This window comes from Oxyura jamaicensis, chromosome 5, assembly GCF_011077185.1.
Source record: "Oxyura jamaicensis isolate SHBP4307 breed ruddy duck chromosome 5, BPBGC_Ojam_1.0, whole genome shotgun sequence".
NCBI classification, from domain to species: domain Eukaryota; kingdom Metazoa; phylum Chordata; class Aves; order Anseriformes; family Anatidae; genus Oxyura; species Oxyura jamaicensis.
This window is the reverse complement of record NC_048897.1, coordinates 49566670-49592794: the sequence shown is the minus strand read 5'-3', so window position 1 is coordinate 49592794 and position 26125 is coordinate 49566670. Positions and strand designations below refer to the sequence as shown.

General features: G+C 38.1%; 1 protein-coding gene across 4 annotated transcripts in view; it reads left to right on the top strand.

Annotated features, from left to right (window-relative positions):
- The first annotated feature begins 421 nt into the window (after positions 1–421).
- The window catches only part of ARID4A (AT-rich interaction domain 4A), a 48507-nt gene continuing 22803 nt past the window's right edge, over positions 422–26125 (top strand). For all 4 annotated transcript variants that reach the window (XM_035327667.1, XM_035327666.1, XM_035327665.1 and 1 more), the window contains exons 1-11: positions 422–537; positions 947–1015; positions 2188–2298; positions 4676–4741; positions 5517–5607; positions 16269–16348; positions 16458–16552; positions 17162–17294; positions 19191–19270; positions 21189–21265; positions 22865–23028. In XM_035327667.1, coding sequence (XP_035183558.1) covers positions 1010–1015; positions 2188–2298; positions 4676–4741; positions 5517–5607; positions 16269–16348; positions 16458–16552; positions 17162–17294; positions 19191–19270; positions 21189–21265; positions 22865–23028 — 903 coding nt within the window. In that variant the 5' untranslated portion in view covers positions 422–537; positions 947–1009. The remainder of the gene's footprint in view (positions 538–946; positions 1016–2187; positions 2299–4675; positions 4742–5516; positions 5608–16268; positions 16349–16457; positions 16553–17161; positions 17295–19190; positions 19271–21188; positions 21266–22864; positions 23029–26125) is intronic.

The window sequence follows — 26125 nt, the reverse complement described above, 5'->3', positions numbered from 1 at the left end:
GCTCCAGCCAATCGCGTCGCGCCGTCGCTGTTCCTCGCCTCTGGGTCTCGGCCAATCGCAGCGCTCGGAGGCACATCCGGCTCCGTCTCTCGCCAATCAGCCGCGAGGGGGCCGGTGACTTCACTTCAACTGCCGCCAATCGTATCACTCCGCAGTGGAGAGCCAATCAAAAGTCCCCGTGGCTCTACCTGCGTCGACGCCTGACCAATACCTTTCGCCGTCTTCACCACGACCAATAGGAGCGCTGTCCGCGGCGCCCAATCCGGGCGGGGCAGGGCCCCGGGGGCGTCAGGAAGGGACCAATGGGAGCTCGAGCAGGCCGGATTCTGCTCAACAGCTTGTTATTGGGCTCGGCGCTGCCCGGCCGCTGCCAGTCCGGGCGGGCGGGCGGGGGGGGGGGCGGAGCGGGTCCGCGCTCAGCGCCGCCGCTCGCGGGGGGGGGGGGGGGGGGGCGTCGGCGTCGTCGCGGCGGGGCCGAGCCGGGCAGAGCCGAGGCAAGCCGAGGCGGGCGCTGCCCACTTCGCTCCGACTTTCCAGGTACGAAGCTAGACCGGGGCGGGCGGGCAGCCGCAACTCCGCCGCTCCGTCCCCGGCGGGGGGAGGGGGGCGACTCAGAGGAGGGGGCCGCCCGTTGCTGGCCCCCTCATTACCTCTCAGGGAACCCGAAGCCTGGCGGTGGAGGCGGCTCGGCGCGTCCCCCGGCGGGCCGCCCAAACTTACGAGGGCCGGGGAGGGGCGGGGAAGGCGGCGGCGGCGGGGCCCCGGTTCCCCCGTTCTCCCCGTCCCCCCCCCCCCCCCCCTCGCCCGGCGGGGGCGAGAGCGGGAGCAGTGGCGACGGCCCACCCGGGGGGGCCGGGGCGGCGCCGCGCCCCCCCCCCCCCCCCCCCCCCCCGCCGCCCCCTCACGGGCAGCCCCCCGCGCCTCAGCCGCTCTCGTTGTGTTGCAGCCCTTCTCCTGGCCGCGGCCGAGAGGAGTCCCGGAGCTGGAAGCCCTCACGTAACGGCCGAAGATGAAGGTAGGCTGCCTCCCGGGCCGGCCCCGGCTCGCCTCTCCTCTTCCTCCTCCTCCTCCTCCTCCGGAGGTTTTCGCTTCGCTTCTGCCTCCTCTCGCCGCCAAGCTGAGGGGGGCGAGCGGAGGGAGCCCCGACCCAAAGGTCCGCACGGTGCCTGCGAGTTGTTGTCCTTCGGGCTCCTGCCTCGAAACGCTTCCTGTACCAGCAGCCGCTGTTGCAAGTTTGCAAAACCACAGCTTTTGTCCTCTCTTTGCTGTTGCCGGTGTTGGTTTTTCTCCGTACGCAGGCTTAACTACTGCAGGATAACTCACAAAAGAGAGGAAAACTTTTCTTGCCTTCGGAGTCGAAGAAATAATAGCAATTAAAACAACAACAACAAAGCAGCGTCTTAATATTCCACGCTGATTTCCTGTCTGGTGGACGTTTGCAGCACGGGGGTTTTGTCCTTGTTTATCTGTTGCTACAAGCACAATAAAGTGAAACGCTAAGTAATGAGACCCAGATTAAGGAGAAAAACACGATGACAAATATTTCTTTCTCTCAAAACGCAGAAGCGGCTGAACTTTCATAAAGGCGTTTCAAGAAAAAAAAAATAACAGTTAACAACTGTTTGAAAGAGCAGAGGAAATTTCTCTAGAGGCCTCCTTTTAGTCCGCAGGAGAAAAAAGTCCTATATATAGAATGGTACAGACTTAATTGTAGGTATTGGGATGATAACAGTCTCAAATGCTTTAAATAATCTGTGTCGTTGAATTGCTTATAACTGAGGAAACTGCAGCTATCTTTTGTGCTGCGGTTCTGCAGCTGAAGTATTTTCCTTTTGTATGTTATATGAGAATAATTTGAATTAATTGTCATTCTTACACGTTATTACCCTTTTTATAAGATGTCTGAAATATCAATTAAAAAGTCTCAAAGATATTTCCAGGAGAGTAATTAAGCTGACAGAATCAGGGGTCAACGTCGCTGTGTGAAACAAAGCTTCCTGTAACTTGTTTGTTTGTTGTGTTTGTTGTTTTTTAATTATTACGTGAAGAGCAGTCTGATTGCAGACGCTGTTTATCACTTAAAGATCAATAAGTCTCAAAGTTTAGACGAAAAATCGAATATATGATGCTATAGCTGTAAAAATAAATAAGAACTAAACTTTCTTCCTATTTTTTGTTTCTCAATAGGCAGCGGATGAGCCTGCCTACCTGACAGTGGGAACTGATGTCAGTGCCAAGTACCGTGGTGCCTTCTGTGAGGCAAAGATTAAGACAGTGAAAAGGCTTGTGAAAGTCAAGGTAGTATGCTGTGCTTGGTCGTGGTGTTACTAAAACTCTGTGTTGAAAGGGCTATTAGAGAAGATAAAAATCCTGAAGAGTAGGAAATATTCATCAATTTAATATATGAATTCTAAGAGCACTTGAATGTTGGTGCAGATATGATTTTCATGTTGTTGTTTTTTCAATTTTTTACCAATTTTTTGAGCCCACTCCTGTTTCAGCGAGAACAGGCTTAAAAATTACCTGTTTGTGCTACTTCCTGATCACGGTTGTCTTCTGTTTTGAATGCATCAGTTTCACAGCAGTCAGTTTTGATGTTACGAATAGAGGCTTATGGCTTTACGTGAGTAATGAGAGGTAAGAGCAGACTCTTCAGAAGCAAAAATTACATTTCCTTCCAGCTGACATTGTCAGTTTTACTTAAGAGATAATGCCAAAATAAATCAAGGTTAGAATGAAAAAGATGGCAATAGTTAGCGTTTTAGGTCAGGTTTTAGGAATGTTCAGGATGATACTTGTTAGTTTTGAGCACCTTGCTACCGCTTCTAAAGTAGCGTCCTTTAGCTGTAGCAGAGTTCCTATGCCAGTGTAGAACTGGCACTTAATATTCATTTACGTTTACAGGTCTTATGCCAAAACAACCAAAACAGAAAGTCATTATTTTTGATGTTGTACTATTGTTAATGCTAATGTAGGGAAACGAGAATAAAACCTAGTTAAATAGATGTTAAGGATGCAAAGTAAAGTTGTTCTTGTACTTTGTTGTCTCAAATTCTTCCCACTTCATACTTTCTAGTCTACTGTCCAGGATATGTAAATAAGGCACTAGTGACCCAATAAAGTTTACCAAATAGAGATGAAAGCTTCTTTTCAGAATGCATCTAAGTTTTCACGTGCTTTAATGCTTAGATCAAGTAGAACAAGCTATCGGTCTCTTCAGTTATCTATATAGATCATATCACTTTATCAGAGTTCTTTTCATGATTTAAAAAGAAAAAACTATTAAGATATTTCAATCTTTTCCCCCATTCTTAATGAGTACTTCTAGAAAATTGCAATGTTCTTTGAAATCTGTGTTAACGAGATGCTCTGTAGGAAGCAATGTGCTCCCCTTCCTGGTGTGATATCCTTATTTCTGTATCTATTTCTTTGGTCTGAGCATTTAGACTGTTCGTGGGTGTGAGCTTCTTTTACTCTCTAGCTTTTAAAGCGTTTAATATGCTTTATTGCTCCACGGAAAGGCTTGTAAGTATAGGAGGCTGCTCCGACTTAGTGGAAATTCTTGTCACTGTATCTCAATTGTAAAATAACAATTGAAGTTTTAGCAAGCTAAGCCTGATATTGTAATTAAGAGCGTGTGGGCACACCCCGGCGTACTTCCCAAGTCCAAAGAGTCCAGCAGTCTCTTCCTGAGCAGCAGAACTACCTGTATGCATCTCAATGCTGATAAAAAAAAAAAAGTAAAAGCTTCACGAACTGTGTTATTGTTTGGAAGTCATATTACTGCAAACTGCATGTTAGCATGCAGCTGCCATGCAGCCTGTGGTTGAATGATAAAAAGAGGGAGCTAGAAAACTGGGTATCTTTATAGGTAGAAAGGAAATTCCTTGAATTTTTGGATCCTGAAAAGAAGTAGGAATTTTTGATTAAAATATGTTTGACACTTAAGTAGCTCTTTTTGCTCTAGAAAATGGCAGAGAAACAGTTAATAACCATTACCATTCAATATTTGTCTTTAATGTTTCTAAATCCAAGCCTCTGTAAACTTAAGGATTCAAATTGCATGGGCTTATGTTCATTCTGTGTCATCAGTGTTACTCTCTCAAACACAGGATTTTAAATGGAAAAACATGGCTTACTTGCAGTGCAGCTGATCCTTATTTTAATGACACTTTTACTGGTTCACATCTTTACCATAGAAACTTTCTCTTGTTAGAGATAGCAGAAACGGTGGTATTGTGGTCAGTTCAAAGATATTTTTTTTGATGTGTTTTAATATAGAGAGCTTTGTGTTTTGGTTGCAGTTTAGTACTCAAGCGATGTGTTGTTAATGAAGTGCTGCAGTTAGAGAGAAAAAGCCCATTAATCTTCTAGTCTGCAGACCCAGTTCCAGGTATACTCCGGATTGCATTGATATTCAAACTCCCATCAAAAACTTGATATACCTGGTGTTTGATCTGCCCTTTAATTATGATGTTTCAGGTTGAGTGTTAAGTGTGATACTTGGGGCTTCCTGTGAGTAAAACCATCCATGCCAAAGGTTTTGCGTTCAATAATGTTTGAGTACGTTTGATTGATAAAGATCTTATTTTCCAAATTATTATTACCCTTTAATTTCCTTTTACTTGCCATTAAAAATGAGGTATGTGTTAAAAAGTTTATGAATATCTTTCAGGTGGTTCTGAAGGGGGATAACTCAACTCAGTTAGTGCAAGATGATCAAGTGAAAGGACCTCTAAGAGTATGTATACTGCATGCCTTTTTTTCTTAATCACATAGTCGATTTGTAAGATTGAAAGTTTTGGTGGTGTTTATCTGGGTACCTGATCTACAGAATTGAAATCAACAGGAGGTGGCCCATTGCTTTCAATTAGATTGGTTCTGAGCAGTTAGCATCAACTCTTGTAATGCTTGGAGGCTGTTTATGTTTCTCTATAGAACATTTCATATGCGAACAGTGTCACACGGACTGATTTTTCTAAACTTCTGATAAGTAATGGAGATCTTGATTCCATGAGGCTAAATTCAAGCCTGTTAGATAATACTAAATATGATTGTTCTAAATGTGTTTTTAAAGTAGTTACTGTGATTTATATAAAAATACATTCTGATGTGTATTTTTATGATACCTGACATTTGTCCACGTATAGACAGTTGTCTAAGCATCAAAATTAGAGGTGATTGTATGCACATTAATAATAAAGTACCAGTTACTTTGCTTGAATGGTTGAATATTTATTTCCAATTAGCTCTCTGTTATTTCTTGTAAGTCATGCTGAAATTAGATGTTCCAAGTTTCTTACTGCTTTGTTGTCTACTTAGAATTCAGCTATCATGCCTAGGAAGGAACCTTTGTTCGTACCAGCCATACAACTACATTTCACAGAGTAACATACAGATAAAACGCATCTTAAACAAACAAACCAGCTTACTGGAAGAATTAATGCTTACATGAGTTTTACCTCCATTATTTGAGTTAGAGATTATATGTAACCTTGAGATGCTCCTTTTTGCAGGTCGGTGCAATGGTTGAAACAAAAATGCCTGACGGATCCTTTCAAGAAGCTGTTATCAGCAAGTTGACAGATGCTAGTTGGTATACTGTAGGTGAGTAGCCACATGTTTTCATTTATGGCCTCTAATCTTTGAACAATGCATTTCTAGTTATAGATAATAATGTAAGTAATTATATCCTGTGTCGTAAAAGCTGAGATTTTGGAGGGGACTTCGTCCTCCATGTTTTGTTGTCCTTTTCCATTTAAAATAGGATGATAATTATTTGATGCTTAGGGAGGTTGTTGCAGAGATAATTGCAGAGCTCAGCAGTCAAGTGTTACTTGGCACACACAATGTCTGTACACTGAAGCTGGTTTCACTCACTGGAATTTGAGAGAGTTTTTGACGATTTACTAGACATAAACTTCAAAATTCCAGTTGTAGCTGAAGACTTGTGATATATAATGACTGACATGCAAGCATCCTTTCACTGTATGCAATCTCATACACATGAAAAACATTACTACTACCAATAGCTTCTATATGTTCTGAAGTTATTTCTCCATTTTGTGTAGAGTTGAGGATCACGTTTTGCATGAAACAGCAGAAGAAAGGATTCTTTTTTTTTTTTTAAGGAATTACCCTTAAAATAAAAGAGACGACATTATTTTGTAACTTGAAAATAACTGTTGGTTTAAATCATTAACAAGTAATGAGTATGTCTAAAGTAAAATAGGAAACAACTTTGCCTCCTGTGCCGAATGCTTGTGCGTTTCTAAGTTATTGAAACAAACCTCAGAATGCACGGTCAGTGAAATTTCAAAGTTGAATGTGGATTTACTGCAAGACAGACTTCATTATTTTTCATAATTAGAATTGTTCATTATGGTATCTAGATTTTTCTGCAATAACTTTAAAAGTAGAAAGACAACAGCCAGCAACACTCAATAATACTAGATAAGCAAATATTTAAAACCCCAGTAACTGAATCAAATAGTTTTGCAAGTACCTGGCTGAGAGGAAACGCTGCACATTTTAATTTAGTCCACTGCTTTTGAGATAGGTACTTGTCAATTTAATTTGGTATTTGTTTCTTCTTACTAGCTGTGTTATATATAGAATGTGTTCAGGTTTTGCTTCATATTCTTCATGGGATGCTGAGGCATCCCATGTAGCATGACACGTCAATTATTTTGATTCAGTAGCCTTTTTTTTTCCTTAAGTCAGAAGGAAGATATTTTCAGTAATCCAACCTTTCCATTGCAGTAGGCGAGACTGTGTAGTCTTTGATGGGATCAGGATAAGACTCACAATCTCATCAGAAGCAATTCGGAAGGATTTATCACTACGTGATTATTATTATTGCACACTTTAAATGTAAGCCAGTTCACTTATCAGTTGACAAAGCCCCACTGCTCTTTGCATATTCATATCATCATATATCATTATCTCAAATATCAGGAAGCACTTCTTTGCTGTGCTGGTGACAGAGCACTGGCACAGGTTGCTCAGAGAGGTTGTGGAGTCTCCTCCTTGGAGATCTTTAAAAGCCTCGTGGATGTGGGCTCTTGGGTACCCATGCTCTGGGTGGCTCCGTGTGGGCACAGGGTAGGACCAGAAGACCTCCAGAGGTCTCAGCCAACCTCAACCATGCTGTGATTCTGTAATTTTCCTCCAAGTATGTACCATTGCTATAAAATTCTAGATTTAGCTGTAAAATTGTAGTGTGTAAGTCAGGGGGAAATGGCAGGCTTATTTTGGACTGCAGATTTTAAACCTGCTTGGCCTTGTGCTATGATGTAACATACTTGATGAAGAACATTGGACCTTTTCTATATAGGACTTAGACTTTCACCGTTCAGATGCAGAAGAGATAAGAAACAGCTTTCTTGCACTAATACTTCTATGGTTAATGAATTAGCATTTCTGGTTTGAAACCTTTCCCTATTTTAGTTTTAGGTAACATTTCTTTCTTAAATCTGAATTTGAACAGGAAAATTTAAATCAGTAAACCGACCACGTTCCCACTTCAGTGATTAAAATTCTTTATTAATTGATAAAATAATTAAATTTCTATGCCTGTCTACAATTGACAGGTGAACTTCAAATCCCCTGTTTTTGGGAGGTGGGTTTTTATCTGTTTTCTTTTTTTCTTTTGAGCGAACATTTCTGTCAAAAATCTGTACTTGATGAGTGGATAATGTGAAGTGTTTGCCTTGTTTTAGTGGATTGTTGTTTGGATTTAACAAGTTCTTGAACACTCTACAATAACATAAATCATGCATGTCGTGATTTTTACCTTACACATTTATTAACTGCTGTTCCTCAGAAACTCGAAAGAACGGCTTGATTTATTATCCTTTTTTTTTTTTTTTTTTCCCTGAATAAATATCTTTTGACAGCTAGAATAGGGAAAATAAGGTCGTATGTTTTCCATATGCAAATGCATTAAGACTGCTAGGACTTTGTCAAAATTTGGAACTGTTGGGAGTGGAAGGGGATTTAAGTAATTCTGTGGTAAGTTAACATGCAGTACTGTAGTATGGCACATCGATTTTATATACCTTTGACTATAAAAATACATTTGTAACACACTGGAATTGTATTTAGATGTTAAGAACATTTTAATGAGCATTATATGGTGGCAAGTTTATAGGTATTGAAAGCAGAGGTAATGTTGTCCACATTAAGCAGATTATGAATTATCTGTATCTTAATATCTGAGTATCTTAATAACGTGGTTACTTTAACTTGTAAAGTTGGGGAAATGCTCTAGCTTGAGTACAGAAACACTGAGGTGTGAAAAATAAGCCTTATTTTTAGCCCATTTCTCCCATTGTATCCTCGTAGAAAGCTTTGGATAGATATTGAGCGTATGTGTATGTTGCTGTCAAGTAAACAGAGTTGAATTGGTTCCTTTTTAATAGATGGTGGCCATACTACTTGGCAGTCTTATTGACTGATTCAGTCAAAGCTAAAAGCTGAAAGGAAGCGGATTAAACAGCTTTTCCAGTTCAAGAATGTTTTCTTGAATGTGGTCAGGCTTGAGTTGGAAAGCACAAGGGAAAGCTTGCTTTTAAGTAGTGCTTTTCCTGTGCTATTTATTTTCTGTTCTATGTAGCATCTCGTTCTCAGTGATTTAGAAGTAGTCTGATGAGGATAGAGAAGTCAGTAATAAATACTCGTTAATAAATAAATAAATAATTTGCTGTGGTTGGCTACTCTGTCACCAACATAACGACAGAGACACAATGTCGATAAGTCTATTTTAACAGTAGGTCTCCTGTCTATTCCTGGTGTTCTGCCCAAAATACATCCAGGTTTTCTTTCTTTGCTAGCTGCCGTGGAATTATTATTTCACCTATTATTGCATAGTAACGGTGTTTCTGTAGCCATTTAGTCATATTGAAATTTTCAACTGTGATGTGGAAATACCTTCGAAATTCAGCTCTTTAAGAGCTTAAGTAGGTAAAGAAGTATAAGCAGGTAGAGAAACAAAAGCTGTTTGGAGTGAAAGTTTAACAACGCCTGGAAGACTCCATCACACGTCTCTGCCCTCTCGTCTGCTCAACAGAATCTAAAGAGGGATGACAGTAATAGCAGTTTAAGTTCTTTGAGTAACAAATGGCTCAGCTGGATGTTTTAATCTTTTAAAACTTAATTATTTTAAATGAACTTACTTAAAATTTTTGAAGTGCTGCCTTGATGCTTTTGAAGTGCTGAATATTTTACTAGGTGATAATTGTACAGCATTAGAACAGTCCATCAGATCTGTTTTCAGTGGAACCTTGTTTGAATTGCTGCTTGCTTAGTGTACCATCTACCTGATTCTCTGTTAATTTGTAAAATGCTTCAGGTAAATACTGCAATAATGTCTGAAATAACTTAAAAAAAAAAAGGAAAGAAAAGAAAATGGGCCACACCTAACATAGTATATAGTTATATTTTTCTTCCTTAACCTTCTCTGGAATCTTAGAATTGTTACCATAATTTCAGAAAACAGAAACCCCTGTGTATATTTTCTTTAAGGAAGTACTTTTATAAAACTTTTCAGAGGGGAAAGCAATGTGGTTTTTATATAAAAGTGCAAAACAGTGTTTTCAGGAAGCATCTGAAGAGCTGCTGTTAAATCAACCTTTTTTCTTGTCTCATCAAAACAAGTATCATCTTTCTTTTGACAGGGCTGAGGCCAACAGTGTGCGTGTGCTTAAATCTCTTGTTGAGGATGTGTAATTTAACCATACCTACAACTTTAACTGGAAGTAAAAACAGACCAAATACATTGTATACGTACAAGCCTTGTGCCTTGTCTTGAGATATAAAGTCATGGAAAAGTTCTTCTGAAGAGAAAAGAGAAAACGTGCATCTAACTCTGTTATTTTTCCTCTAAAATGAAAAGGAAATAGGAAATTAAAAATATTGAGGGGCATTTGCAGTTTCTAGGAGACCTTGCTGTCCGTAGTTGGGCTTATATATCGATCAGAGTGCAAGAGAACATGATTTCTTACTTCTTTGAGAACTATGGTTTTCAGGCTTTTATGTAAAAGTTAGTCTTTTTTTTTTCCATTTTAAAATTAACCTGAAATGACAGAATATTTTATTATAAATAGTAAACTATTTCTCTCATTCTTTTCAATGCCCCATGAGTATGCAAAGCCAAAAGGGTTTTCCTTTTTGGCTCTGGTGCTGTGTTGTACATCGACACGGCCCAGCTTTGGCTGTGTTGTAGGCCGGGCACCGCTTCTGAGACCTCCATGAGCCGCCAGCTCCTGCTGGTGCTGCTCTCCAAGGCTCTGGTGGTGGTGGTGGTGGCTTCTACCTGACATGTGGTCGCTGTGGCAGTTCACAGGGAACGCTGTCAGCTGAGGGAGTGTGCTGGGAGGAGTTCGGCACCTGATGCTCGTCCTTGTGCGAGTGAGGTGTGGGGTGGCACGAGTTGTTGTGGAAATGAAGCGTAGTGTGAGCCACAGGTTGTGTCACCTAGGGGTATCACACTTAGGAGGGCAGGTGACAGATGACAGGTACTAAATATGTTCTGTGGGTTTTAAAAAATCCAGCTGACAGTTCTGAAAATGTTTTTCATAAAATGAACTGTGATGTCCTAGGGCTTGCAATAGCAGGAGTAACATGAGCTATCTATCTGTAGTATTTTCCTCACCTGATGTCAAGTGGGGATATTTCTGCTTACAGGAAAAATTCACTTGATGCTGTCTCCACTACAACTTGAAGCTCCTAACCTGCCTTATTCCTTTATGAAGGGTGATAAAAGCTATCAGAGCCACAACCAGACAGTTGATTTTATCCATGCCAGAGTCTTGCCGGTTTGCCTTTTTGTAACATCAACAGCACGCTTCTTGTAGTATATGCAGGGCACTGGTCATGTTTGTGTGGCTGGTTCAACCAGTTCGTCTTCCCAGCATCCTGTTGAGTACTACATCCCAGAAACATCACTTCATCCTCTGGCTCTGTGTGTGTCATCCCGGAATCCTAAATGACAAGCGTGGCAGGGGAACTGTCTGGTTGTCCTCACCTAGCTGGTGCTCCGGACTTCCCTCACCCACCGTGAGTTTGCTCTCTTTGTCTCCAAAATGTTGCTTGAGTGGATTTTGAAGAAATCCCATATTTACCTGGAATCCTTCTATGGGACATAACATGGATTTAATCTGTCTATGGCACAAATAAAATTGTTGGTTGCTTTCTGAAGAAGCTGAAAGAAGAATAGCAGCACCATGGTTTGTACTCAGGCGTGTACAAGAGGTAGATTTTTTTAAATCTCTTTCGATGTTACAATAGTAAGATTACTGTAATATCTCAGGAAAAAAGAAAGTTTCAGGCAGTAGGTTTTTGTGAGATGATAGTTTTATATGAGTACTCTCCAAGTTCATTCTTCTGTGCTTTCAGTCATATTTCTATACGTTGCTGCAAAGGAACTGAAGCTCATTTTAAATAGTTTTCTTTAAAAACACAAACAGAACACTGAATTCTGTAGTCTCTACAGTAGCACAATGCTCTGCAGCGTCTTGTTACAAAGATGAATCATTGATTAGTGCAATCCTTGTCTCCAGGGTCATTTAACAAGTATTCCCTGAACCTTGGTACTTCCTGTATTGTTTCCACAGTTGAAAAAAACAAAAACTACAAAGCTTTCACAGGTTTATGGATGCATTTGTGGATAGCATCTCTGGTAGCTCACAAACTATTACTTTGTCAGGCAGCAAGTGAAAATAAGTAAGTGTACACAGTGACGCAGGAACAATTCCTACTTGTTGGTGTGCACCTTTGTTGTCTCGGTAGACTTAAAGATTTTTCAGTGGGAGGGGGGAATGAGATAAAAGTACGTGCTGTGCTGTATAGAACCTCTCCTCCTTTGGGCAACAACAGTACCAGAACTTGTTGAAGTCAGCAAGCAGATGCAGCCTTGAGGGTTGTTTTCCATATTCTCTCATCTATTACAAGACTGCCTTGTTCTGGTAAGACTGATCACTCTATGTACGAGTAATACTGTAACTCTTAGGAGGATGTTATCACTAGTCTCCTGCTTTGTTCTGCTTTTTCTCTCTCTTTAAGTAAAGGAGAACAGATGTTGAGACGGCATCTTGGTGAGAAAAAGATTAATGTTATTTTTGTTAATGGTATATGTAGGCACACACAGGCCTTCTACAGTGCTCATCCATAAGGTATGGAAAGTTACACTGTCCCATGCATTTCGGAGGTACTCAGTTTTTAATCAACTGAGAAATATTCATCCCAGTGCTTCCTATATTGTTTGCGCGGTTAAAAGACAAAAGCTACAAAGCTTTCACGGGGTTGTGGATGCCTTCACGGATAGCATCTCAAATAGCTCCCAAATTACTGGCAATTTTGAAAGTATTGCATTGGTTCCCAGTGGAGAGTTTTGTTTTTCTGTCATAGCTTTGGCTTGCCTAGGCTTCCACAAGCAGAAAAAAAATGATTTCTGTTCATTTCCTCTTATTATTGACAAGGGATGCAGTGAAAGTTTGCATTTTTCCGTTTCGTTTCCCCTGTTTAAATATGTTCTGTATGGAGTGTACTGGGCTCCACATAGGGCATTTTAGGAATGGAATTAGAACAAACATAACAGAGACAGTTCCTCCAGGCTGTGCTGCTTAGTCACCTTTTTTTTTTTTCCTTCTGTCAGTGCTCTTCATTAAATAACACGTATTGGAAGAAAGGCCTCTGTCCAGCTTTTCCTCTTGTCATCCTTACTTTGTTAGTTTGACTCTTCAGTAATAGGTTTAGGTTCCTGCTCGTACATGTTGTTCTCTCTCCAGACGTACATGCTGCTACACCCCATCGCCACAAGTACGTGCCCACTTTGAGGTTAGGCAACAGTGGTACATAAAGGGCTTCTGCTTTTTCTGACTTGCTTCTTTGGAAGGACAGGATTGTAAGTTCCTCTTCTAAGATAAGTATTGTGGCCCTGTAAACACATCTTCTGATGACTACATTACATGTGTACGGAGAGATACCTCCCTGTCTTCCATCCCCGATTCCTTCCCTCCTCTACACAACTGATTCTGTTCAGTAAAGTCTTAGGGAGTACAACTTGTAGAATTTCAGAGAATTTGGAGTTCTAACAACATGTTTGGGAAATAATAAAGCATTCATATTAATACAATTAATTTTATTATTATACAATATATATACAATATAATTTATTATAGAATATATATATATTGAACAAATCTATAATTATACAATTAATACAGGTTGTTCAACATTAATTTATCATTTTTTTAATTTGTCCTTGTTAGTACTAAGCATTTTAACTAGAGTTAAGCACTTTTACTTCTGGGTGTGGTTAACAGTGGAAGGAATTTGCAGCTTATAGCATATCCTGAGTGCCATGACTGCTGTCAGACTGTCACAGTACTGAACAGCCAAAACCACTCTGCTGTCTTACCTCCTGCTCCTATGCATGAAATCCCTAATATACCATCCTGTATGTCGAAAAGACAAGCCCCTCGGACTTGCATTAAAATGTCGCGCGAAGGGTGGCAGCAATATGAGCAGTACTTCTTGTGAAGTAGATTTTTCATAAATAGCAAGTGAGATGGAAACCACAAGGCCTTTACTTAGCTTTGGAAAGGTATGTATATAAAAGGTGCTAACAATATCGATACGTGGTTCTGGTTACCTTTTAAGTAAGACTTAAATACTTGCACGAGAAGGGAGGGAAGTTTAAAGTAGCTACAATTACAAAATATTTCATTTATTGCAATTAATTTGAAAGACTTGTTTTGCCTCACTTTTGAAATTCAACTAAATGATATTTTTGTATGGAAAAATGGAAAAATGCTCCTATCCTTCCTCTGTTGACACTTTATAGAACACGATCGCTAATTTAGCTAAGGAAATTTTTGCCTCTTTATGCTCTCCTATAATGTACGTTGTTGTGCAAGGATATTGCCTTGCTCTGAGTTGTCCAACTACGTTATCAGTCCAAGTGCTGCTGCAGGAGTTCACAACGTAAATTGCTGTAGAATGAGCAGAGAATTTCTTAGGTATCTAAAAAAATCTTGTATGGTCAAAGGAAGTTTCTTTTTGCCCTTGAAGCAATTAAATAAGCATGGCTTTGAAACATGAAAAATATTAGTGCCCTCTCATGCCTTCTCCTCATTTTGGAAATTGTTCCAGTTTATGAAAGGTTTGCTTGATTTCTTCATATACTATGCTAGTTTTAATTAAACAGATAGAGCTTCGTAAAGTGGGGAGAAACTAGACTGATTTTTTTTTTCTTCGGTGTCACGTACCAGATTCTGATTGCGGTTTCCAATAGAATTACCTGTTTCTAATCCCCAGCCTTTTGTCCCCTAAAATTTGTGAACAATCAGTCCTTCGACTGAAGTTCAGAATGTGTTTGGTAAAGGATAATGATGATAATCTGCTTTTAAACCTCTTGAGAGCAATGAGAAATGACAAGCACTGCAGGGTCCATAAAATACTTTTTTGTTTGCTGTTTTTTTTTTTTTAAACACCCTAAAACTTAAAATATGCTGATGAAATATTGATAAGCTTCATATTTTATTTCCCCTATTAGTGCAAAGTGTATCAGCGGCGGCTTCCTTAAGCTGTAAGCCAAACTAGAGGATTTTGAAAGCAGCATATTGAAATAGGGGTTGACAGGTCTTCGTGGTACCTCTATTTTAAAGTTTTTGAAAAAATTATTGACTAATATGGCTAACTAGCCATATCACTATCTGCTGGTTTTAAAGTATTAGGGTTCTGGAGGGGAAAAAGTTGCTTGCTTCATGTGTGCTATATTATGGTTTAAGCCATTAAGATAATTTGGTTCTGGAGCATGTCATAGCAGTAAATCTACTCTGAAGATCTAGGAACCTTAAAGCTTATCTTACCAAGTGGAACTGATTTTGTACCTGAATTTCATACCTTTTAAAAAAAGTTATTATTATAATACTATTCCAGTCTAAGGGTTTAATCTAAGATTTTGAGAATATGGCTATTCTATTCATATTTTTTGACAAAGTAAATGCTTTTCTTGCCTTAACCAAGCTATGTTTCTGCTGATAATACAAGTATATTCCATATTCCTGCTAGCTCCTGAGATTTAATTTTAATTTTTTAGTAGAAGTAAGCCAAAAATGTAGTATCAATGCACACAACACTCTTTAAACTTTTAAAAAAGGTTCAGTACTGGACAAAGCATGTTTCAAGTAGTTTAAATATAGCATTGTATTCTGCACTTTGACCCGGACAAATAAACTTTTACCTTACTGGAATGCCAGACTGCAGCCACCTGGTCTCTGCTCTCTGAGAAGAGCTTGTTCGTGTGGCTCAGACAGAGGGGTCTGAACCAAAACTGAGGGATGTAGGACTGCCAAAATATTACGTGCATCTTAAAATACGAACTCTTTCTGTGACTTACTTAAGTTAAAAGGGATATTATTGCTGACTACAAATTGTAGGTATCAAACCATTTAAAAATCTTCAAAATAACATTGGGGGTAGGGGTGGAGAGGATGCGAGGGGGATTAATATCTTTTCTTTCCTTCTCTTAAAAGAAATCTTTGTGACAATGTTTTATTTAAACCTACTAAATAGTAGATGTTTTTTGGCCAAAACTTGTTGCATCCTAGACTTCTTCAGTTGCATCTTGTAAATTAGCGGAACTTCCTTTTGACTTACCCTGTTCTGTTAAAACTCATGTTTGTCTGACTATTCTTTCTATACTTTTTCTAAATCAATTAGACGTACAGTTGCAAGTTTCTAGTACTCACAGGCAGTTGGTAGCACTGTACTGACAGTGTAGCAAAAACTGTCACACTTGTAATTCTTTCCATTGATTTGTCTTTTTGAGGAGTTGTTTGTAGGAAGAGAAAGAATTAGAATGAAGAATGTATGGAATAAATGGATAGGCTAAAAACAACAATCATAAAAAAGAAAAAAAGAAGATTGTTAGGTAATAGTAACTGGTGTGCAGCCAGTGGCTATGTTATGAAGAAGTGCAATGTATTGATAACTAGGACATCTAAATTAGACTGAGACTGCCTCCCAAAGCCTTACTTTGAACTCACATGAATCTCTTTGTGAAAATGTTATCTGTTCTGAGACTGAATCTTGAATGCTACCCTTCCTTTCGTGAACCAAAGAAACATTGAAATGAAGGTCTTTGAATTCATGTTTTAGAGACTATTCTAAATTGTGATATAAATAGTAGCTGACTTGTTTTGTCAGCTTGGGAAAGAGATCTGATCATCTTCTGCCATTGTGTTTTCTTGACTTCATTTTAGTTTTTGATGATGGTGATGAAAGGACCTTGAGACGAACTTCATTATGCTTGAAGGGAGAAAGGCACTTTGCAGAAAGTGAGGTAAGACAATGATGGATATACTTGGAAAGCTAAGTAGTACAAGCTTTTTTTTTTTTTTTAATATAATAAGAAATTGCAAATTAATTTTGTTTTCTCTTTATCCGTGTAGACACTTGACCAGCTACCACTAACCAATCCAGAGCACTTTGGAACTCCAGTTATTGGGAAGAAATCTAATAGAGGAAGGAGATCTTCTATTCCTGTGTGAGTTTTGATAGTGCTCTGTTGCTTTCCTTTCCTTTAGAGTCCTTTGCTAAAACTGTAGTAGTACCATTGAAGCTGTAATGGTCTGAAAGCTGTATCATACAATCTGCACAGGTTATGGACTTCAGTAAATCAGTTCATTCAGATGTGTTCATATCTTAGCAGTAATAGGGAATTGATGTTTTGTTTTTTTTTTCCTTGTAGTAGCCTCAAGAATGTTGATACTTTCATATACTAGGAATTCTTGTCAAGATACAAAGGACTTTTAACCTTCTTTATACTGCGCAAAGTAGGAAAAAAGATGCTTTTAAATTTTGGGGGTAGAGACAATTTCTCTTTGTTTCATATCTATACACAGTCAAACCTGATTCATGCTTCTAATTCCAACATCTGCTCTTGCAAAATGCTACTACTTGGAAAGAATTTCTACCAAGCTCCTCTAAATAACATCACTTAATATTCAAGAATATTTCAAGCAATTTCAGGTCTTAAAATTCTGTTTGTGAAGCTTTGCAGAAGAGCAAGAAAGATCTGGCTGTAAGCTGTATTTGCTCTCAAATGTTAACTTCAGTTGAAAATTTTAAAATACTGTGTGTTTTAATAATTCAGTACTGAAGATGAAAAGGAAGAAGAAAGTAGTGAAGAAGAGGATGAAGATAAAAGGCGTCTCAATGATGAATTGCTTGGCAAAGTTGTGAGTGTGACTTGTAATTCTGAAAAGTCAGACTGGTATCCAGCATTGGTAAGTGATTTAAAGCGTTGACATCTTTAATGTCATACTGCTTAATTTATTTTATTTTTACAATAATGTCATCTGACTTGTTGCATTGTTCTTATTGTGCTTTTCCTGGATAGGAAAGTTTGCAGAATTCACAACTTTGATAGCAACGTTGTGAATGCAGTCAGGCTAAACTCTGCTGCTCGTATTCTCTAAAAATCCAAATATTCTGCAGTATCTGTGAACAGTAGGAGAGTAAAGATGATCATTTGTGTATAACTTACAGTTTAATGGCTCTTAAGTCTTTCAAAGCTGCACATAAAATGATTGGTATGCAAAGATATTTTTCGTCTAAAAATAGAGTAAGTTAGGACTTGCACTCCCAGGCAGTTAAAGAGCAACTAGTTTTATGAGTTTTAAGTGCAGCAGAATTTTTATCTTTTCGTGTTTTATGATTGCCTTTTTCCGTAGACTTTCAGCTGAAGTGCTAGTCCCTTTCATGCTTAAATTTACGTGAATCGCCAGTTTCTCTAGCGTTAGAGATTGGCAGTCAAATAAAAATAGCAGTCAGTGTAGGATACAGATGTTCATTGCTAATAATAAATATATTTTGAATAAATTCAAGTGACTAGGCTTGTACTGTAAAGACAGACACTTTGCAAATTGTTTATAAGCACAAAAAATTTCATAGATATGTATCAAAAGTTGCTTTCTTTAGTAAACTTTCAGTAGACAGCTTTAGTATTCAATTTATTAGACAATGCATCTTCTGTCATCCATCAGAGATGTGTTTATTTTAAAAAAAAAGGTACTTGGTATATTAAACAGGCAGGTTTTGTTCACTGATTTTTACAGATTTCATTTACTTAACTGAATATACCATAGTCCTTTATTTTGAATCTTGATTTCCTTAGATGGAAAGGGCTTGGCTTATAGAAATCTTCCAACTTAGTTTAACATTTTATTGCCTATGTAAATCTAATATCAAAAGGTAATGAACTAATCACTGGCTAGTTGTCTTCCCTTCCCCAAGAGAACATAATGATGTAATGATAGGTGAACAGCTGACACTGATTAACCAACTATACCACGATTAAAATGTGAAATGTGGTATTGTTATAAGTGTTCTGGTTGCTGTATATCCCTTCACTAACGGCAGATTTTAACTTTACATGGTTCCAGCTAGGGATTAAGTTAGAAGCCGTGTACCTGCTGTGTAATTGCTTGCTGAGAGCCAGTAATGTCTTTCCGTGGTTTGGGGATGAATATCTGCCTCATTGGAATGAGGTGGCACAGCTTCCACTGAATCCTGGTAGATCAATCTGCGTTTCATGGTTTTTGTCCTTAGATGGTCTAGAACAGAATGGAAACGTGTTTGTGGTAATACAGATACTGCAAATGCATTTTTATCACATTTTTAGACTTCTGGAGGTGATACTGCTGTGAAATAATGAAATCTGTACTGGTTTACATTATTCACACCTAAAAAAAATGCTACTTAGCTCTCAGTTTGAGTGCTTAAGATCAGACGTTGGTATAAAATAAGTGGGTTTGTGACTTTCCATTTTAAATAGATGCTTTAAACAGTTTTTGTATGAACAGGAGAAAAAAGCTCAGTGCATGAACAGGATTCCGTGATGTCACCCCTGTAGAGTACTTCTTGAGTTTACAAGTGAAATAGTAAACTTTTCTAGCTTGTACATGACAAGTAGAGTAAATAAATAGTTTGAGATAAACTGCTTCTTGAAATTTGTTATTGTTGGCTTTAGTAATGCATATTGAAGTATGTTTCTTTTCTCAGAACTGAAAACTATGGTAGAAGAAACAGGAAAACAGCTATTTTCCTGCTGTCATTCCTTTCAAGATAAGCTTTTTTTTTTTTTTTTGCGCTTAAAAAAAGTGTTTTATTTGAAACTTCAGGTTGTATCTCCCAGCTGTAATGATGACGTCACTGTGAAAAAGGACCAGTGTTTAGTTCGATCCTTTGCAGATTCCAAATTGTAAGTAATAGCTAACTTTTATTAGACTTATAAATTTTTCATTTTTTTTTCCATAAGACATTCCTTTTGAAGATGTTAACATTTTTTCCAAAATTTCCAAAAGGTTGCAATTTGGTATGTCTTTGCTTTTAGACTGTTGCTGTTTCTTAGTGAAAAGTGTGAGCAAATGGCTTACCACTGAAGGGCTAGAAATACTGCATGTTTTGAGAAACATACCTGGTTAACGACTGATTTCAATTTAAGAGAATTGAAGTGCTTTTTTTTTTGTTAACCCTTGTCATTCAAATGACTACATTTCCAACTAATTTCTTTTTCTGTGTCGCCCATCTTGCTCTTTACGTTCTGCCTATATTACAGATTGGTACAGTTTTGTTGTCTTTGAAGTCAACAAATTCAAAAAAAAAACAGATGTTAACCTTAAGTACTTCCCGTTCTATAAAGTGTTTGTAAAGTGTGTGCTTTGGTTCTAACAATTACCCTGAAAGTCTGTTACAACGTTACAGGCCCCTGTTGCAGTAGTTTCAATGTCTGATTGTCCCATTACCTTGAGTGCCCAGGTGCACATTGCTATTTAAATGGCAAAATTCAAAAAGTGTTTAATCTACTTTCTGGTATTATTTATTTTTTTTTAAAGAAGTGAATGTGAAGTAACTGTTTAATTAAAATGTTACAGAATCTGAACCAAGAGTTCTGGAAAAAGAAAGAAAGGTCCTTTTAATCTTACCTTTCCCGTTCCCTCTCCATCCACCCCCCCACCCTCCAAAAAAAGGGTGGGTGGAAGGAGGAGAGAGAGAAAGAGAGAGACGTGTGTTACTTAAGGAATAACGTATTCAAAAGAATATCAAATCTGTTTTTCATGCTGTTTCCCCTTATTTGTCATCATCTTTCTAAAGCGTTTTTAATGCATCTGTCTCAACATACTGTAACTAACATCCTTGGTGAAGGCCACCTGTCATCCCTCTTTCTCTCTCTTTCAAAGTGAACAAGTTTTGATTTTTAATAGTCTTGATGTTGACTAGCATGTGAGTTTTTGGTTAGTGAAGCATGTTTCAGGTGGCTGAAGGCTTTATTCAATCTGGCCTCTTAATGTAGACTTCTATCATCAGCCTTCTAGATTCGTATGGTTCCTTAAATGCCAAACGTAGAGTGTTATTGGAAAAACATGCAGCCTTGCTCTGTTTTACTCTTTTTTTCCCATAGTATTATGGCTTTAGCTTCAGAAAATGGCGGCCTCCAATTCCTGAGGTTTTACTCCAGTTTTTCTGAATATAATGAAAGAAGAAAAAAAAAAATCTTATTAATTATAACTCACTTGTAAGGCTTTCCTTGCAGGTTGGTTAGCATTTCTATTGTAGTAATTCAGTAACTGAATATTTATTATAACTTTAGAACAGAGCAGCTTCCATATATTTTGGTATGAAAGCACTTCTGTAATTTAAAAATAAACATCAACCATGTATCAGTGCATATACGTGAGTTTGGCTTCACTGTTCTTTTGTGCTACTAGAAACGCATTTTGAAAATTGAGGGTTTGTTTCTTTTTAATTCAGTTGCTATTTTGGGTAGCAACTGTTGAATGGTGTATTTTAAATTTGGAAAGTGTTTTCAGCCTGTGTCGGGTATTTTAACTTCTCAAATTTGTGCTAATTTTTTTTTCTTTAGATACAGAAACTTTACAAACTTTTCTTAATTATAAGAGTTCTTTTGGTGTCTGAATTTCAGAGGAATGTTGGAAACTATCCTGGTTTTGAATCTCATATTTTGGCTTATAACGACAAATGCCGTACGCATTTAGTTGCTAGCAAGGAGCTTGAAAGCGAATAATAAATTTTAAGAATTTTTAGAAATTGCTGTTTTTCTAAGTCAAACACTTGCTTTACTGTGTTATGAAAATAACAGAACCTTCTTCTTTTTTCAGTTACTCAGTAGCAAGAAAAGAGATCAAAGAACTAGATGCTCTAAACTTACCAAAATCCGAGTCCTCCCCTAAAAAAGGTAAATTAGAATAAATTCTAGACTAAAAAAAATCTCATACAATAGTAATTTACCTTTTGCAAATTAGTAACCGCATGTTGTTTTGAGATGAATGCTTTTGGATATTTCGTAAACAATTTTAAATGTGACAAATTAGAGAAACTGTGGATACAGCTGCCTTATTAATAGAGCAACTGGTGAAAGTATTCTTCACTTGATTTGACTTTCTTCTTTTGTTTTGCTGTAAATTCATGCAAATTGAAGAGAATATTGTGAAGGTACAGCATTTGGAATGCCGTTAAACAATGGAATATTTTTTACCTCTCCTAAAACCAGTTTTGTGCTATCGGTCAAAGCACTTTCTCTTTATGTGAAAAATACCCAGGCATCAAGGTGTAAACTTTATTAGAATAGCCTCTGTGAATAGCCTGTGATTAATGTTTAAGAGAATAATTATAGAGGTTGATTTTTCTGAATGCTTGGGTGATGTGACTACAATATTCATGTTTTCAGTGAGCTTGTAAAAGACCAGATTCTCACCTTTAATATACATCATTCTTAAAATTTTAGTGCTGTTCATCCCAGTCGCACCTCAAAATGTAACATTTTTTTAATACGTTTTAAGTTTTTTTCCTTTTAAAAAAAAAAAAGAAAAAGAAAAACTTCCACCAACAGTTCCTCCATTTTGGGTCAAGGCGTGGAACAGCTCCTTTACAAGGAAGGATTTAACATAATTCAAGTGAGACAGTTTGAGGTGGTTTTGATTAAGATTTCCCATATATCTTACTATTTCAGAGTACAGGAACTTCAGTACAGCCAAAAGTATAAGGTAAATTGAAGACAGGGTTGTGTTGTTTTTTTTTTTAATGCAGAACGCAGTTGGCTGTGAGGGCCATTGAGGAATGAAATGTAAAAATGGTTTCAGGAAGAGTGCAGACAAATTTGTGAAGGCTACTCTACCAGCAGCTGTTAAATAGGCTGTTAAATATTTTCTTCTCCAGCAATATTGTGAACGGTTCAATGCAGTATGTCGCTCTTTTGGATGCTCTTCTGATTCTTCTTCGTTACAGAATTTGGGGTATTCCCATTGTACAAGTTTGACCTCTCCCCATATAATCACTTCCTTATCATTATTTTTTCTCAAACAAAATAGCTGTATATCTAAATTTTATGACATGAATAACTTTTGAAAACAACAAAGAAATTTATGGTGCTTTAGCTGTGATTTTTGTTTGTTTTATTCATAGCTTTATTCAAGTTTTTGTCACTTTGATACAGAAAGAGAACAGCTTCACGGTTGCACAGAACATATGTGAATAAGTATAGGTGATTGTCTTTGCTGTGTAAATAAACAGGTGTAAATCTTACTAGTGTTCATGAGGACATATGCCTTGAAATTACGGATGGATGTTCTCGATCTAAGCTCCTTGACTTACTGGTACTTGATTTTTAAAATTTGACTGTCTTGAAATATAAAGCACGTAGACTGATTGTTTAAAACTAAAGTACGTACTTTATCATTTAAGTGAACATTGAAATGTACAAGAACATGAAATTTTAAAATGCCTTGTGATTATAAATACTTTGGATGAGGTAAAAACAGGGCCCTTTCTTGTGTAGGGCTACAGGAAGCAAGCACGTTTCTCAACACGAAGAGTGTTCCTCGGAACTGGAAAATGGACATAAGTGAAATTATGGAATCCTCTAGCAGCGATGAAGAAGGAGCTGCAGCAGAAACTGATGAGGAAGAAATAAAAAGAGAAGAGAAAAATGAAGAAGTAATGGTAAGTCATGGACAATTTCAGTCATTCCTCAAAGATTATAATGTGTATGTCCAACATTTTACCCTCAGACTTACTCACTTCAACATGTTTTTAGAGCTATTCATCTTCCCTTTGCTCCCATCCTCTTTGTTGGTACTTGTGAACAGTGGCAGATTTCCTGCTATTATCTGCTAGATAAAGAAGTATGTAAAGAAATAAAAAATTCAAGGCGGAGAAGGGTGATAGAAAGAATCTGGGTGAAAGAGAAACATGAACAAGAAATTGATGCCAAGCCAAACAGCAGTGATCTTACTGTTAAAGTAGCTCTGTAGTTTTTTTTGTCTGTAGTACATATGTAGTTTACATAAAAAGTAGCTTGTTTCTGAAAATTAGTTTGATAAAAGGTCGAATTAAACTAATGAAGCAAAAATACAAGCTTGACAAAGAGTGAGGTAGTGCCTAATGGCTGTTAAAGCTATTTGCTTTCTAAGACACTGAAAGCAGTGCAGTACTTACCTTTGTAAGTGAGTCAGAGTGGGTTTTCCTCTGAACATTGCAGGTTATATTACAGGTTAGGAATGGTACGAAGTGGATGAATGTTCTGGTTAATGTTCAATTGAAACTTACGGTAAAGTGTTTTTCTGTGTTGGAATATTTTGAGTTGTTCCTTTCTCGTGAAGGTTTCATGTCAACAAAATGTATTTGCATATTTTCCTTTTATTTCTGCTACCTGTTTCTAACCTTGATGTTAAATTTAGAAATAAAGAGGGGGGTGGCAGTGGGCAGGGCATCCTCGGTTGCGTTTGGGTGCGTTTTTTCGTTTCTTTTTTGTAATTTTCACAATGCGCTTGGCAACATTTGGTCCTTTTCTCTAGAAAAACACGGCGAAGTTTGTCTTCTGAGGAAGGTCAAATATCGTTTCCCTTTCACTTCCCCTGTAGTATGCGGTTTGTCACAGCGAAAACAGAATGGCTGTTCATACTTGGAGGCTGCCTACAGTGTTGCCTCAGCAACACTCTGTTGGTTTCCAGTGAGCATGCTCGCCCGGAGAGGGAAGATTTAGCCGAGGCTTGGCCGCCTGCCAGGGGAGGCTTGCCAGATGCTTTGAAATGGGCTGTCTCTTTCTTTTTTTTTCTTTTCTTTTTTTTTTTTTTTTCCTTTCATGTAATGTCTGATTTTTTTATATGGAAGAGAATGTAAGTAATGCCGTGTAACTGCGGATGCCGTGCAGTGCGAGAGAAAGCAAGCAAATATTTGGAAGGCAGGCTGAAATTATGTCCAGGCACTGGGCAGATTAGATAGAAAGGAAATAAAAGCATTTTTACGTTTGAAAGAATGCAGCTCATAGGTAAGGACGCTGTGTTTTAATCGGTGATGTTAACGTTTTCGTTGAGAATGGGGGTTTGAGGTAGATTTTATAGCTTTCTGATCTGTGAACTGTCTGGTGGAGCATGCAACCAGGGTAGATCTTTCCAAAAAAGACAATAAGAATCTATTTTGGTGTTAATTTTATGCCTTAATAACAGTGTTCTGCAAAATGGAGTGGATGTCTGTATGAAAATACTGGTCTGGTTAGATAAATGTAAGGCTAAATGTGTGCAGAATATAAAAAACCTTTGGGTTTTTTCCTCTGTTTGCAGAGAAAAGGACTGAATAGGCCACATTTTGCAGGGTGTGAACTGTTGCAGTCTGTGCTGGTCTGTTTGTATTAACGTTGGCTAAAATTGCAGAATATCGGGCACTAAAAATCAGGGATTGCTATACTGGTTTTCTACTATTCGTTTTTAAAATCATTTTTCATGGCTATTGCATAAAAGTGCTGTGTGCTTCAAACAAAGAAGGGGGAGGGGGAGCTTGGTGGCTTTTTTTTTTTTTTTAAAAAAAAAAAAGGGTATTCCTTTAAAAGAAATTGGGATATTTTTAAGGAATAATCTAAACGGAGAGTAGTGAAGCAAAGGATTCCAGACAGGTAGGTGTGCTGATAGGAAAAGCTGTGGAATCCATTAATTCCAGGTGGCAGGCAGAGATATAAAAATAAGGTGAGCATCTTCATGCTGAAGCTATGTAGCAGGGGATAGATATTAATCTTTATAGATTGTCAGAGCAGAACTGTCATTCTGGCCCATTCAATCAAATTCCTGATTCAACTGTTACCATACATAATCTTATTTTAACTGCGGGCCAAGGTAAATACTACAGTTAGAGAGCATTTAGAGAATGTCATAATTTCTTTTTTTTCTTTTCCCCTAGAAGGGCAGTAATACTGGTTGCAAAGACAATCAATGAATGATATTGCCTTGCCTGTATTTCACTGCAAATGCTGAATTACTCCAATTTTCCATTTACCTTTTGTAAAGTTTCTCCTTTATTATCAAGGTCAAAACAGCTTCTGTCCATCCGCTGCCAGAATACTCTCAACAGACCTTTTGTTTTAGCACTGCAAGGTGCTATGTAGCTGGAGATGTGACGGAGAGATTTCCAAAATGATCTTTTTTCCTCCACGCCCTGTGCTCCCACCGGCTGAAATGCACAGCAGCTTTGCTGTCAAGGCTTGGCCTGCTGCTGACCAGCCATGATAGGCCTTCGTCACATCAATCAAACGGACCCAGGCCTACTTAATATATAATGAGAGCATAAAGTCACTCAGAAGAGCCTAATTGTAAGAGTGGAAGGGATCCTGTTTTTCTGGAGTAGAATCTTTTATAATGATAATGGAGCAGAGACCTGCTGTAGCTGGTGATAATAGATCCTACTATTTTTCCAGTAGCTGGGTTAAAATCTGTAACTTTGTTTTGACAGAGACTGTCTTTCTAATTATGCTGCCTTCCACGGAATATGCAGAGTATGGTAGAATTAGCACAATTAGAACTATTATTTTCAGGGTTTACGTGGTTGTTCTGTGATGTCTTTCATATTCTGAGGAATGGGAACAATATGGTGGTGGTGGTGACATGCCAGTCCTCGTTGCTGGTAACTGACTTGGGTGGCCCAGAGTTGACTGTGACGAAGGAAAACGTGGAAATTGCTTGTCATTGGCTTTAACAAGGGCTGGATTGCATTGAGTTGCTCAGCATGTTCAAATGGCTGGATTTTTGGCAATAATTGCAACATGTGATGC